The 13,262-nt window shown below is 49.2% G+C and overlaps 1 protein-coding gene across 6 annotated transcripts in view; it reads right to left on the reverse strand.

The window, feature by feature from the left end:
- The window catches only part of DENND3 (DENN domain containing 3), a 69,228-nt gene that overhangs the window by 47,531 nt on the left and 8,435 nt on the right, over window positions 1-13,262 (reverse strand). For all 6 annotated transcript variants that reach the window (XM_089898663.1, XM_089898662.1, XM_089898660.1 and 3 more), the window contains exons 2-7: window positions 11,301-11,580; window positions 10,681-10,796; window positions 8,693-8,835; window positions 8,361-8,472; window positions 2,124-2,243; window positions 1,650-1,868 (exon numbers count right to left, since the gene is read on the reverse strand). In XM_089898663.1, the coding sequence (XP_089754789.1) occupies window positions 1,650-1,868; window positions 2,124-2,243; window positions 8,361-8,472; window positions 8,693-8,835; window positions 10,681-10,796; window positions 11,301-11,580 (990 nt within the window). The remainder of the gene's footprint in view (window positions 1-1,649; window positions 1,869-2,123; window positions 2,244-8,360; window positions 8,473-8,692; window positions 8,836-10,680; window positions 10,797-11,300; window positions 11,581-13,262) is intronic.

Here is a 13,262-nt window from a genome sequence, read left to right on the forward strand (position 1 = left end):
TTAAAAATAATAAAATAAGAAGTTAAATGAGAACCTACCCTGTACCAACTACCAATAAGCGCAAGGAAAAGTGCTGCACATCGCTAGTCACTGGGGAAACGCACAGCAAAACTACCCAGCAGGAGGATTAGAATCAAAAAGACGGAAGACAAGCATTGGGAGGAAGTGCGGAAATCGAGCTCGCCCTCTGCTGGAGGGAAGGTGTCTGGGGCAGCAGCGGGGAACGACAGTCTGGACATTTCTCAAATGGTTAAACACAGCGCTAGCACCTGACCCGGAAATTCCTCTCCTAGGTACGTACCAAGGTAAATGAACGCATGTCCACACAAAAACTTGTACATGAGTGTCCACAGCTGCGTTATTCACAGGTGTGGTCAAAACGTCCAAACAACCCCAAATGTTCTCAGCTCCCGGACGGATAAACCACTGTGGCCTCTTCACTCAAGGGAACCCTACTCGACATTACAAACAACGCGCTGCTACACGGAGGAACCTCAAAAACACGCCGCTAAGTGAAAGAAGACAGTCACAAAAGACCACGCATTGAATGATTCCATTTACGTAACATCCACGTCTACACAACAGGCGACTCCACAGAGATAGAAAGCAGATGCTGGTCGCCAGGGTCTGGGGGGGGTTGGGGGATGACTGCTAACACATGCGGGGTTTCTTTGTGGGCTGACCGAAGGGTCTCAAATGAGTTGTCACAGCTCTACCAAGTTCCTAAAGCCACTGAGCTGCACAGTTAAGTCCGGGAAACTCTGTGGTATGCAAATTATATCTGAAAAAAAGCTGTTTTAAGAAAACCCAACCTGCTCTTCCTGCCGGCGATGTCACAGCTCATCACAGACCTGTGGCGTGAGCCCCCTTCGAAACGCGCCAGCGCAGCAGGAAAATCAGCTGCTGTGTTCTAAGCACCTGCCGTATCCCAGCATGCTCTACGGGCCCGACGCTGCTGCGATGATGCGGCCAGCACGCTCCCTGTGCTTGCACGACCAGGACACTGAAGGCCTAACGCCCCGACACAGGTCAGCCCCCAAGCTGAATCCAGTAAACGGCCACTGGATCCAGCAAGGCCCACGGACCCCTTGGACACGGAGCGATACACTGCATGCACCTGCACTCTTCTAGGAAGTAGGTCCACGGTTTTAATGAACAACAGAGGCTTAATCAAAAAAGTGAAAATGGAAAATATGGAGTGATAACAATGGTGGCTCCCATCCACGAAGCCCGGTCACCTGCCAGGCAGGACAGGGGACATTCCTCAGCCAGAGCCCTGGGAGGCCGAGGCCGTGCCCACTTCCCAGATGAGGAGACTGAGGCTTAGCAAAGGCCAGTAAGTCACTCAGGGTCGCAGAACTAGTAAGCAGCAGAGGTGAGACTTGAAATCGGTTCCCTCGACTCCAACGCCTGCCCTCACCTCCCTGAAAACCCTGGAAGCCACCAGAGCTGTCGTGAATTTAAGTGGCCTGAGAAGTGGCATCAGGGTGTGGCCTTGAGGACAAGGAGGTAGCACTAGCGCCCTGTGATGGAGTGACCGCGGGCCTCTGCACCCCCCACACCGTAGGGCACCTCCCAGCAGCTTCCCACGCGTCCCCGCAGAGCACCCACGTGACTTAATGCTCTGAATCCAGCGGCGGGTGCCTAACCTTGCTGACTTCTTCAAAGTGGTCCAGGTGGCAGCCCATGAGAAAGGACGTGGGCGCCATGACGAAGTCCAACATCTGCCGTGACAGGATGGGGACGAAGGTGTGCTGCCACTGCAGGGGGTGCAGGTAGGCCATGAAGCACTCAGCCACGAGCGTCAGCAGAGCCCAGCTGGACGAGAAGAACACGACGTGCTGCTCCGTCAGAAGGCACGTTAGGATCTGGGGAAACAACAACACCGCGAGCAAGCCTGAAACACTGCGAGCGCGCCACCCAACGAGGCCAGGCGCGGGGCAGCGTCCACCCTGCTGTCCCCACTCCACTTGCCAGGACCAGAGCCACCTGACCCCAGAAAAGTGCTGCCTGCAAACAGCGCACTCTGCGGCGAACGTCGGCTTTCAGCAAAAAGATAAGTGTTCAGATGCCCCGTTAAGCCAGCCAGCATGAGATGCGCACAGGTGTGGAAGGACGCGTACCTGTAGCACCTTCTCAGGTCTGAAGCGCAGTAAGGGCAGGTGAAGGTCCAGGTCGATGAGGGGGCTTTCGGGGTCTGCTCGCGAGGGAAATACGATCTGTAGTGGTTTCATGTTCAATGTCTGCAAGGACCAATTTCCATCATTAGCTCAGGGAGCCGCTCCCAGAGGAGACTGAGGGCAGTGAGATTCACCATTTCGGCTCAGACAGCGTCTGAGTCAGAAAACACTTCTGGAGACTCATGCTGTCACCTTCAATGTCGCAGAGAAACAAAACAGTCCAGAGATGATAAACGGAACTGCCAGGAATGTTTCAATGTCTTTTTCAGCCAAACTCCCTTCAACTCTTTAATTAATTAGGAAACAGTTCCTTGACAAAACAAAGATAAACGGCCTCCAGATATCCATCCCAACGAGCACAAACTCGAAATCAATCACGTTCAAACTAATCTTAACCAGTATGTGCATTATTCCCGGTTACTACTTATGAGGTATTCGCTCATATTTTCAATTTAACAGTCAAAGCTCCTTAAAGACATGGAATTCACAAAAAAAATTTAACGGCACTTTATTTTTCTAAACGAGGGTATTTAAAAATGGCACTTCAAATACAAATCCCACGTTCACAGGACGCCTATTATGTGTTATAGGTCGAGGCAGACGTGAAGGAGGGAGGTGCGGTCCCTCCAAGAAGGTGGCGCTGGGAAGAGCAGGGTTAAGCCTCCCCTGGCCTCAGACACATAGGAGGCACTCTGCAAGGGCTCTTCCACGAGCAGATGGAGGGGTCTGAGCACGAGCAGAGCTTCGGGGAAACAGAACAGAAAGAAGCGATCGAACCTGATGACAGAGAGGCTTCCTCTAGGAAAGGCATGAAAGGATGAGAAATGGAGGGCAGCAGAGTACCGGGTCAAGAAAAAGGGCCACAGGACAAAATGCTCACGATTCACACTTTCTTCCAGTCACCTTAGTCACTATTCTATTTTCACGTTAAAAAACAAAACAGGGCTTCCCTGGTGGCGCAGCGGTTGAGAGTCCACCTGCCGACGCAAGGGCTGCGGGTTCGTGCCCCGGTCTGGGAGGATCCCACATGCCGCGGAGCGGCTGGGCCCGTGAGCCATGGCCGCTGAGCCTGCGCGTCCGGAGCCTGTGCTCCGCAACGGGAGAGGCCACAACAGTGAGAGGCCCGCATACCGCAAAAACAAAACAAAACAACACAAAACAAAAAACAAGAAAAGAGACTGTCATTTTTGACAGTTGGGACATTTGCAAGTGCCTCTGACCAATACTTGGGGCCTCTTCGCTTTCTTGTTCCCAGTTTGGCTACAGAAGCAAGACATTAAAAATAAGGTGGATTCACTTATGTGACTGATGCGTTTGTTTTAAAGCAAAACAAAACAAAATAAAGCAAAGTATTCCAAGTTGTGATGAATTATTAACAATTATAAAGTTTATAATGAAAAACTCTCCTCAGTATTTCAGAAAGGAAACATGTGAATGGATAAAGAAGATGTAGTACATATACACAATGGAATATTACTCAGCCATAAAAAAGAAAGAAATAATGCCATTTGCAGCAATATGGGTGGACCTAGAGATTGTCGTACTGAGTGAAGTAGGTCAGACAGAGAAAGACAAATATCATATGATATCGCTTATATGTGGAATCTAAGAAATATGGTGCGGGGCTTCCCTGGTGGCGCAGTGGTTGAGAGTCCGCCTGCCGATGCAGGGGACACGGGTTTGTGCCCCAGTCCGGGAAGATCCCACATGCCGCGGAGCGGCTGGGCCCGTGAGCCATGGCCGCTGAGCCTGCACGTCCGGAGCCTGTGCTCCGCAATGGGAGAGGCCACAACAGGTGAGAGGCCCGCGTACCGCAAAAAACTATATATATATATATATATGGTGCAAATGAACTTTGTAAAAACAGAAACAGAGTCACAGAGTTAGGAAACAAACTTATGGTTACCAGGGGAAAGCGGGGGGTGGGGAGGGATAAATTGGGAGATTGGGATGGACATATACACACTACTATATATAACATACACGACTAGTAAGGACCTACTGCACAGCACAGGGAGCTCTACTCAATACTCTGTAATGACCTATGTGGGAAAAGGATCTAAAAGAGTGGGTATATGTATATGTATAACTGATTCACTTTGCTGTACACCTGAAACTAATAAAACATTGTGAATTAACTATACTCTAATAAAAATTTTAAAAAAAATAAAAATAAAAAATGACCAAATCAAAAAAAAGGAAATGTGTCAGCCAGACAGCCCGTTAAAGATAAGAACCAGGGCTTCCCTGGTGGTGCAGTGGTTAAGAATCCGCCTGCCAACGCAGGGGACATGGGTTCGAGCCCTGGTCCAGGAAGATCCCACATGGCACAGAGCAACTAAGCCCACGCGCCACAACTACTGAGCCCGCGTATTGCAACTACTGAAGCCCACGCACCTACAGCCCATGCTCTGCAACAGGAGAGGCCACCGCACCACAGTGAAGAGTAGCCCCTGCTCGCTGCAACTAGAGAAAACCTGCACGCAGCAACGCAGCCAAAAAAAAAGATAAGAACCAACCACATACGTGAGTCACTCTACCAGCAACATTGCTACTGCGACGTTTCAGGTGCTGTGCTAGCAACTTCACAGCACTCAATACTCACGCTCTCTGAGGTGGGTTCTGTTATTCTACCCACTTTACAGATGAAGAAACTGAGGATGGAGAGAGATTTTAGGTAAATACTTTGTAAATGTCAACGTGATTGGAGCCCCGCAAAACAATAGGATTCCGCACACAAAGCAACATAGAAAGTGACTTGGGAATAGTAAGAAGAAAAACGTGTGTGTTTCACTGGACACACCCAATTATGCCCATCATTTGAAAAGCAAGTAACATCCAAACTTCTAGAGGGCAGAGATCAAAGCAAAGCAGGCCCGGGGACACAGGGTGCACCTAGAGCCTTTGCTCCCCTCAGGCCAGTGGTCCAGGTGGTCAGAGAAAGGACTGGGTCCTCACCTCCTCACTCCCCACACTGTGGGGCCTCCCACCTCCTCCCGTCAGTACAGGTGAGAGCTGACCCCACCCAGAATTAACAGGAAACAGCAGCTCGGGGCCCATGCACACTATTCAAGACACAAGGTGCACAGCTCATGACTATTACCTACGACAACCTCTAACCTGACGTTGGTTTGCGGTGGGTTCTGGAAAACACTGCTGAATCAGCTCCTGCGTCAGATGAAATTGGCCTAAACTGACCTCTTGGATTTCTTCACAACGATAAACAGCCACAGCACTCCCTAAAACAAATGATGACCATTATACCAACTTGGACCCAAGAGCTAATGAGACTTGTTAGTGGAGGATCCCAATGACAAGTCTGATCCAAACTCAGCCCACTGGGACAAACCATGAGCACCAACATGCAGACCCTGATAGAATGAGCACTGCTGGCCGATGCTGAATCATTCTCTCATTCATTCACTGAACAGCGCTCCACGGGACAGCAGCTAAGCGCTGGACACAGTAGTAAGTCCTGGAAATGCAGTTCTGAACGTGGCCTCTGTCCTCACGCAGCTCAGAGTCTGATGGACATTAAACAAAAAACACGCACACACAAGCCCTAACTGCAGGCGTGCTGAACTCTGCAGGAGAGTGGGCTGCTGTGAGAGAGATGGTGTGGGAGATGCTGCTCCGGAGAACTGATGTCTGAGCCAGGCCTGAGAAAGGAGCAGGAGCTGGAGGGGGAAAATGGAGAGAGTGGTACTTCCGGGAACAGCACATGCAAGGGCCCTGTGGCAGCATCTGTTCTCCCTGTAGCTGGAGAACAGTGAGCAAGGGGGTGAGTGGAGCTGGACAGGGCTGAATGGTGACACGGGGGCCAGGGATGCAGGTCTGGGTGAAGGCGACAAGTGAGAAAACAAGTGAGGGGTTTTAAGCACAAAAGGAAAGTCCAGTTTATAGATTTTAATGACCTCTCCAGCCACAGTGCCAAAGCATGAACTGATATAAGGTCAAGAATGGAAATGGACAGATCAGTGCCTCCCTAAGTCGTGTAGGTGGGAGAAGCTGGTGGCCCAGAACACGGGTGGCAGTGGAAGTGTGTAAACTGGAAACAGCTACTGGAGACAGACTGATAGGGTGGACGTGGGACAAAAAGGCATCGAGAACATCCCCAGTAAACTTTCCCACTGGGGGTGGTAGAAATGGAGGAACCAAATGTTAATTAATCCAAGACTCCAAAGCTCGTGGATGACAGAAAACTCGTGTAAGAACTGTTTATACGTTGCTTCTGTTCAAAGGTAGAATACAAGGAATCACAGTAAACTGTAAACCTGTTCCTAACTCAGGGAATTTGGTTCACTGCTGCAGCAGGTCCTCAATGAGCACGTGTTGAGTTTCTAGAATAAGAATGCAAACTTTGATGATTTCACTGCACAAAAAAACCAGTTATCCACAAAATAAAGATGAGTGCGTGGCACGGAAATCCATCAAATGTTCCCTGCAAAGGTTTCTGGGAGTGGGACCAAGGTAGACAGACATCCTGCCCTGCCTCGGGCCGGGAATGCACTTAGCAGGGTGTCCGCCCACAGGAGACTGCTGGGTTTAGGATAATAGTAAATATATACACTTTAAGTTCATAATCACAAATATCCTAATAAGTTATTTTTTCAACTGTCCATAATAATCAAAATATAGGAAAACAAGATTTATATGTATAATCTTCCAGAGGGGATGAATACGGTGAAACTGACTTGACCTTTACTGTACATTTCAAGACGTTTATTTAATAGATGTCTGTTTTTTGTTTTTTTTTTTTTGCGGTACGCGGGCCTCTCACTGTTGTGGCCTCTCCCGTTGCGGAGCACAGGCTCCGGACGCGCAGGCTCAGCGGCCATGGCTCACGGGCCCAGCCGCTCCGCGGCATGTGGGATCTTCCCAGACCGGGGCACGAACCCGCGTCCCCTGCATTGGCAGGCGGACTCTCAACCACTGCACCACCAGGGAAGCCCCCTAGATGTCTGTTTTTTAAAAAGGAAGCATCCCACAGTTAAATGAGTTTGGAAATCGCTGAGTCAAACAGGTTTCATCACACAGCTTAGCTGTCTGACATGTTACTCAACAAAAGGGGAATGAGGTCTTTCTCTAACTTTCCTTAACCCTGAAACCTCCCATCAAAAATAGCCAATAACATTTGAGAACAGTGTTTCACAGAACCCAGTTTAGGAAACGCTTCTATCAATTAAATAACAGAATGGCACTGTGAGTAACAACAACAACAAAAAACAACCAGTTACTTTTTACTAACCACACTGGACAGGAGAAAACATTAACGAGTTAAATATAATACCCGATGTTCCAGACAAAAAAAACAAAAGGGAAATTTGTAATTTAAGTAAATTTTGTGTTTTCTGAATAGCAAGTAATTAACATGTTAACCACTAAAGGGGCCTATTACTAGCTCAACATCTATTTATCATGAGCCACTCAGCAAAACTCAGGCCTAAATATTTGACTTTAGACCGATAAATTTTATTTTTAAATTTTTAGAAAATAAATTTTCTAATTTATTTCTAGTTTTCTGACCTTTGGAAACAGTGTATAAAATGCTTCTGTAAGGAACTTGACAAGCATAATTTAAACAAAGCTAGAACTTAAAATCATTTAAAATATTTCAACCATCTTCATCGATGTGGTACATGTACACAATGGAATACTACTCAGCCATAAAAAAGAACAAAATAATGCCATCTGCAGCAACATGGATGGACCTAGAGATTATCATACTAAGTGAAGTAAGTCAGAGACACAAAGACAAATACCATGTGATATCGCTTACGTATGGAATCTAAACTATGGCACAAATGAACCTATCTATGAAACTGAAACAGAATCACAGACACAGAGAACAGACTGGTGGCTGCCAAGGGGGAAGGGGTTGGGGGAGGGATGGGTTGGGAGTTTGGGGTTAGCAGATACAAACTGTTATATATAGAACGGATAAACAACGAGGTCCTACTGTATAGCACAGAGAACTATATTCGATATCCTATGATAAACCGTAATGGAAAAAAATATTTTAAAAAATGTATAACTGAATCACTTAGCTGTACAGCAGTAATTAACACAACATTGTAAATCAACCATACATCAATTAAAAACAAACGAATAAACCATCTTCATCATATTACTTTTACAAAATTTGCAAAGAAAAAACAAGACAATTCCGGATTTAATTACCAAATGGAGTGGTCCAGGAGGCGGGCTAGGTATTAAAGACAGTTTTGCAGCAAAATCTTTTATATGATTGTCAACTTCGAAATCTTTACAGATCTTCAGATGAGTCAATAAACTGAAATTGAAAGAAAAATCAAGTCACCAAATAAATCTGAGAATCCAATGGTCATCCTCTGCATTGCTAATCAAGGCTGAAACCTCTGTGTCAGGAGCTGTGGGAGTTTACACCCACAGGAGAAAGATGTGGGTGTGAGACCGCAGAAGTCTGGCTGCCCAGGGCGGGGGGCGTCTTGAAGGGGCATAGGCAAGCTTTTCAGGGAGTGTGTGCAGCTCACCAGGAGAGGCAGTCCTTGAGGGCGTTGTAATAGGGGAATCTGGAAACCACACACACGGCAAAGGGCACGAAGCAGCCGGCCGCGCTCCGGCCCAGACCTGACGCCTCCCAGCGCATCTTGCCATTGTAGAAACAGTACTCGTCCTGGAGAGAAAGCAACAGCGCGTCACCTGCCGACCCCGGCAAATCCCAGTCTCCACTGTCGATGGTGCCGGCCTCTCCAGACAGAAAGGACACTGGACAGGGGCTGGACAGCTGTCCTCAGCACGCCTGGCCACTCCCACCCGTTTCACTGCCACGTGCGAGCGAGCTCCGGCCTCTCCACCAACACCGACGGGGCCCCGTGGGGAGCTCGCTCTGTCTGAGTGAGGTGCTGGAGTTACAGAGATGGGAAGACCGGTCCCTGCCCTGGAGAAGCTCGCCGCCTTCAGTGAGAAGGAACCATGGTTAGAACACAGTGAGACACAAGAAGGGGCTCTGCTTAAAGAGTGAAAAGGCAATATTCAAGAGGGCCTGGGAGCCAGGTGGGCATCACGGGCCAGAGGAGAGAGCAGGAGGTGCCTCGGCCCGTGATGGGGGGACCTCAGGCAGAAAAGAATACAGCAGTGGGGTTTCAGAAGGCACAGCTCTCTGCACAGCTTACCAGGGGCACAATGTGGGGGCCCCACCACATATGCGGGAAAAAGCGTGATCTGAAAAGAGACACACGCACCCCAATGTTCTTAGCCGCACTACTGACAGTAGTCAGGACATGGAAGCAGCCTAAGTGTCCACTGACGGGTGAACGGATGAAGACGTGGTGGTACATGTACACAATGGAAGACTACTCAGCCATAAAAAGAATAAAATAATGCCATCTGCAGCAACACGGATGGACCTAGAGATGATCATACTAAGTGAAGTAAGTCAGAGACACAAAGACAAATACCATGTGATATCCCTTATATGCGGAATCTAAAAAGATGAGACAAATGAGCTTATTTACAAAACAGAAACAGCCTCACAGACATAGAAAACAAACTTATGGTTACCAAATAGGAAAGCAGGGAAGGGATAAATTAGGAGTTTGGGATTAAAATATACACACTACTATATATAAAACTCATAACCAACAAGGACCTGCTGTATAGCACAGATATTCAACACCTCGTAAAAACCTATAAAAGAATCTGAAAAAGGAATATATATGTATAAATATGTGTAACTGAATCACTTTGCTGTACGCTGAAACCGACACAACATTGTAAATCAACTATATTTCAATAAGAATTTTAAAACTACATTAAAAACATATGTTGGGCGCCCAGGTCCTCTGGGGCTGAAGTAGGCGGCCAGTCACCCTGTACCTTATGGTCCATCACGTCCCCTACAGACTCCCCAAGGCCAGCTGGTTCACACACAGGGCCCTGCCCAGAAAACACTCCCCAAACGCGTGATGACTGAGTCACCCTCTCAAAACCTCAGCCCAGGCACCTGTCACACGTGAAAGGTGAAAACAACCCAAAGGTCCATCAGCTGAGGAACAGAGAAGCAGACCGTGGTTGACACACACCGTGGCATATCACTCAGCTACTGAAAGGAGTGAAGCGCTGACATGGGCTCCAACGTGGACGAACTCTGAAAACATCACGCTAAGTGAGAGAAACCAGAAAGAAAGGACGCGTAGAGTATGATTCCACTTCTATGAAATGTCCAGAATGGGCACACCCACAGAAGCAGAAAGCAGATGAAGGATGGCCGGGGGCCCGGGGGCAGCAGGGCCTGGGGAGGCATCGCTGACGAGACAACTCCGCCTTCTGGGGTGACGAACGTGTTTTGGAACAAACAGTGGCGATGGTGGTACAACACCGTGAATGCACTTAATGCCACTGAATCGTACATTTTTTAATGGCTAAAATGGTGATTGTCATATTATGTGTATTTCACCGCAAAAGAAAAAACCCCACAGCCTTGACCCAGTTTCAGAGGGAAGCTGGGGGAATCACGTACGTGCAGGGGTCGGTAGTACTGGGCCACCACGCCGTAGGTTCTATTGCCGCAGACATCAGTCAGCACCAGAAAGTGGACACAGTCCTCCTTGGGCTCAGAGGCCACACACACGCCCCCTGCAGGCAGAAAAAAGAAAGAAGGAACCTCATTCTGGCCACGTGGCATCCACCATGAGGCCTGGGCTATCCATAAGCGACAGGATACGTCCCTCTCTGTCTGCTGTGGCACTCTGACGGCCAGATGCGCTAATCCTTCAGGCCGTGCACCACCTGCCTCGATCCCTTCCCCTCAGCAGCAATTTCTTTGCTGGCACTCTGTGCTCTGAAGACTTTGTGACAGATCATGGGAACAGGCCCCCAGACAGACCCTTCAGGGCACACCTGGGGTGGTAGCTATTTCCTGAGCCCAGTGAGGAAGGGGGTGTCCCAGCCTATCCAGGAGAGCAGGAAATCGCATCAATTCCTCTGTGGAGCCTCCAGACACGTCCTTCTGTCAAGCCCTTAGCCTGAGTTTTCTACACCAGGCACCTGAACATCTCTCAGTGAGGGAAATGCAGCCGGAACAAAGCCCGCTCATCAGCAGGAACTGGCCAGTCTGGGAAAAGGCCGGCCCGTGCGCACCTGGGAAGCAGAGCTGCGGCAGGGCGAGCAGGTCCACGCCGTTGGGGATGCCCACGTCCTCGGGGTCCTGGCCCCTGGGGCCGCCGGGGTGGCCCTTCGAGGGCTCCGCCTTGGGCCTCTCTCTCTTCTTCCGGAAGGAGCGCCTCCTGGTCTTACCCAGCGTCACACAGTTCACGCCGGCCGGCTGACTGTCCTCCTTAGTGACAAACGGAGGCACGAAGACCGACAGGACCTCCGGATCCAGAGAAGACAGGCTCTTGACTCCCTTTTTCTGGGCGACCTAAAGCAGGGGGAAATAAGAGTCACCGCTGCGGTGCCAGCCTTGCTCTGTCCGACCCTCCCGTCGTAGCAAACCCCCGGTGAGTTCTTTTTTTTTTTTTTTTTTTTTAAGAAAGTTGTCAGGCTTTATTATTATTATTATTTTATTATTATTTTTTTTTACATCTTTATTGGAGTACATCACGTGCCTGGCTTTTCCCACCAGCAGCTCGAGATGGTAAGGAACTGCTTTTAGGAAATCTCAGGCCCTACACTCAGCGAGTGACGGACCCCCTCAGAGCCTGGTCCTTCAGCTGCTAACAGGGACGCCATGACTGGCCCCTTGGCTCCAAGGCTCGGTTCAGGGCCGGCACCGCGATGGAGACCTGGGTTCAGATCCCAGCGCTGTGGGAACCACGGCAGCAAATTACTTGGTCCCTCTGAGCTTCCCTTTCGAGAGGCGAGTGCAGGGACTCCCAGGTCAAGTGCTCAGCCCCCGTGGGCCCCCAGGAGGCCCCCCGCCCCATCCCCTCGGAGGCTGGTGGGGACGGCGAGCCCCAAGAAGGGCTCTGCATCTTGTCAAACCCACAAGGGCATGTTTGCCAACACGTGCCTGCCTCGCCAACTGGGCCACCACGCACATTAGTTCTGTCACCTCCGGCCTGGGAGGACACAAGGAGGAGTGAGGAAGGGCCTGATGGACACAGAGAGCCAAGTCCTCCTGCCAGACCGTCCCAGAATCCGTAAAAGGGGCTGCTTAGTCTCAGTTCTTTTTTATTTTTTTATTTTTTATTTTTCTGTGATGCGCGGGCCTCTCACTGTTGTGGCCTCTTCCGTTGTGGAGCACAGGCTCCGGACGCGCAGGCTCAGCGGCCATGGCTCACGGGCCCAGCCGCTCCGCGGCACGTGGGATCTTCCCGGACCGGGGCACGAACCCATGTCCCCTACATCGGCAGGCGGACCCTCAACCACTGCACCACCAGGGAAGCCCTTAGCCTCAGTTCTTTTAAACTTCAACCTGGTCCAAGATTTTTTTAACCTTTTATCTTTTCCTTCTTCCCCAAATAACATAGGTCACCTTCTCTTTTTCTTTCTAGTGAGTTCGGACTAAACAAACACTGGTGCCAGGTTGATTTCAGATCTTCCAAGGAAGGTACTGATATTATGAACTGCAGTCTGTCCACGAGAAGGAAGGGCTGCCAAGCCAGGTAAAGACAGAAAAGAGTAAAGCAGGATTCTCTGGGTGTAAAAGATACAGAAGGTAAGAGGTGGCCGTCATGGTGGGGAGTGGGTAACCTAGGGTCTTTGAGGACCCTAGAAATGGCATCAGGAAGAACACCACCGTCACCAGAGAAATGTGGCCTTGGCTGGCAGAAAAGGAAGAGCCAGCATCAACATTTTGGTAAGAATCAGGGGTACCAACAGGGGACTATTACACTTCAAAGGATATCTACAATGACAGCATTTTCAGTCAGTAGATACACTCTAAACTCAATACGCTATTTTTATGCAATTCAGATAACGGTTTCTTTATATTTGGGGGAAAAAGTTAATGCCAGCAGGAACCAACACCAAACATGGGAAATCCCTACTGCTGTGCAATTTAAAAACCTTTTGTGTATCATGCACGAAAGGAATCCTTTTCTTTACTTGTATGAAACCTCTTCTAAAACTTTCCTATCAAAGTCCAGCAGTTCGGACCTA

This window comes from Delphinapterus leucas, chromosome 17 (assembly GCF_059928025.1).
Source record: "Delphinapterus leucas isolate spDelLeu-1000000601 "Yukka" chromosome 17, BTC_Dleu_Yukka2, whole genome shotgun sequence".
NCBI classification, from domain to species: Eukaryota; Metazoa; Chordata; class Mammalia; order Artiodactyla; family Monodontidae; genus Delphinapterus; species Delphinapterus leucas.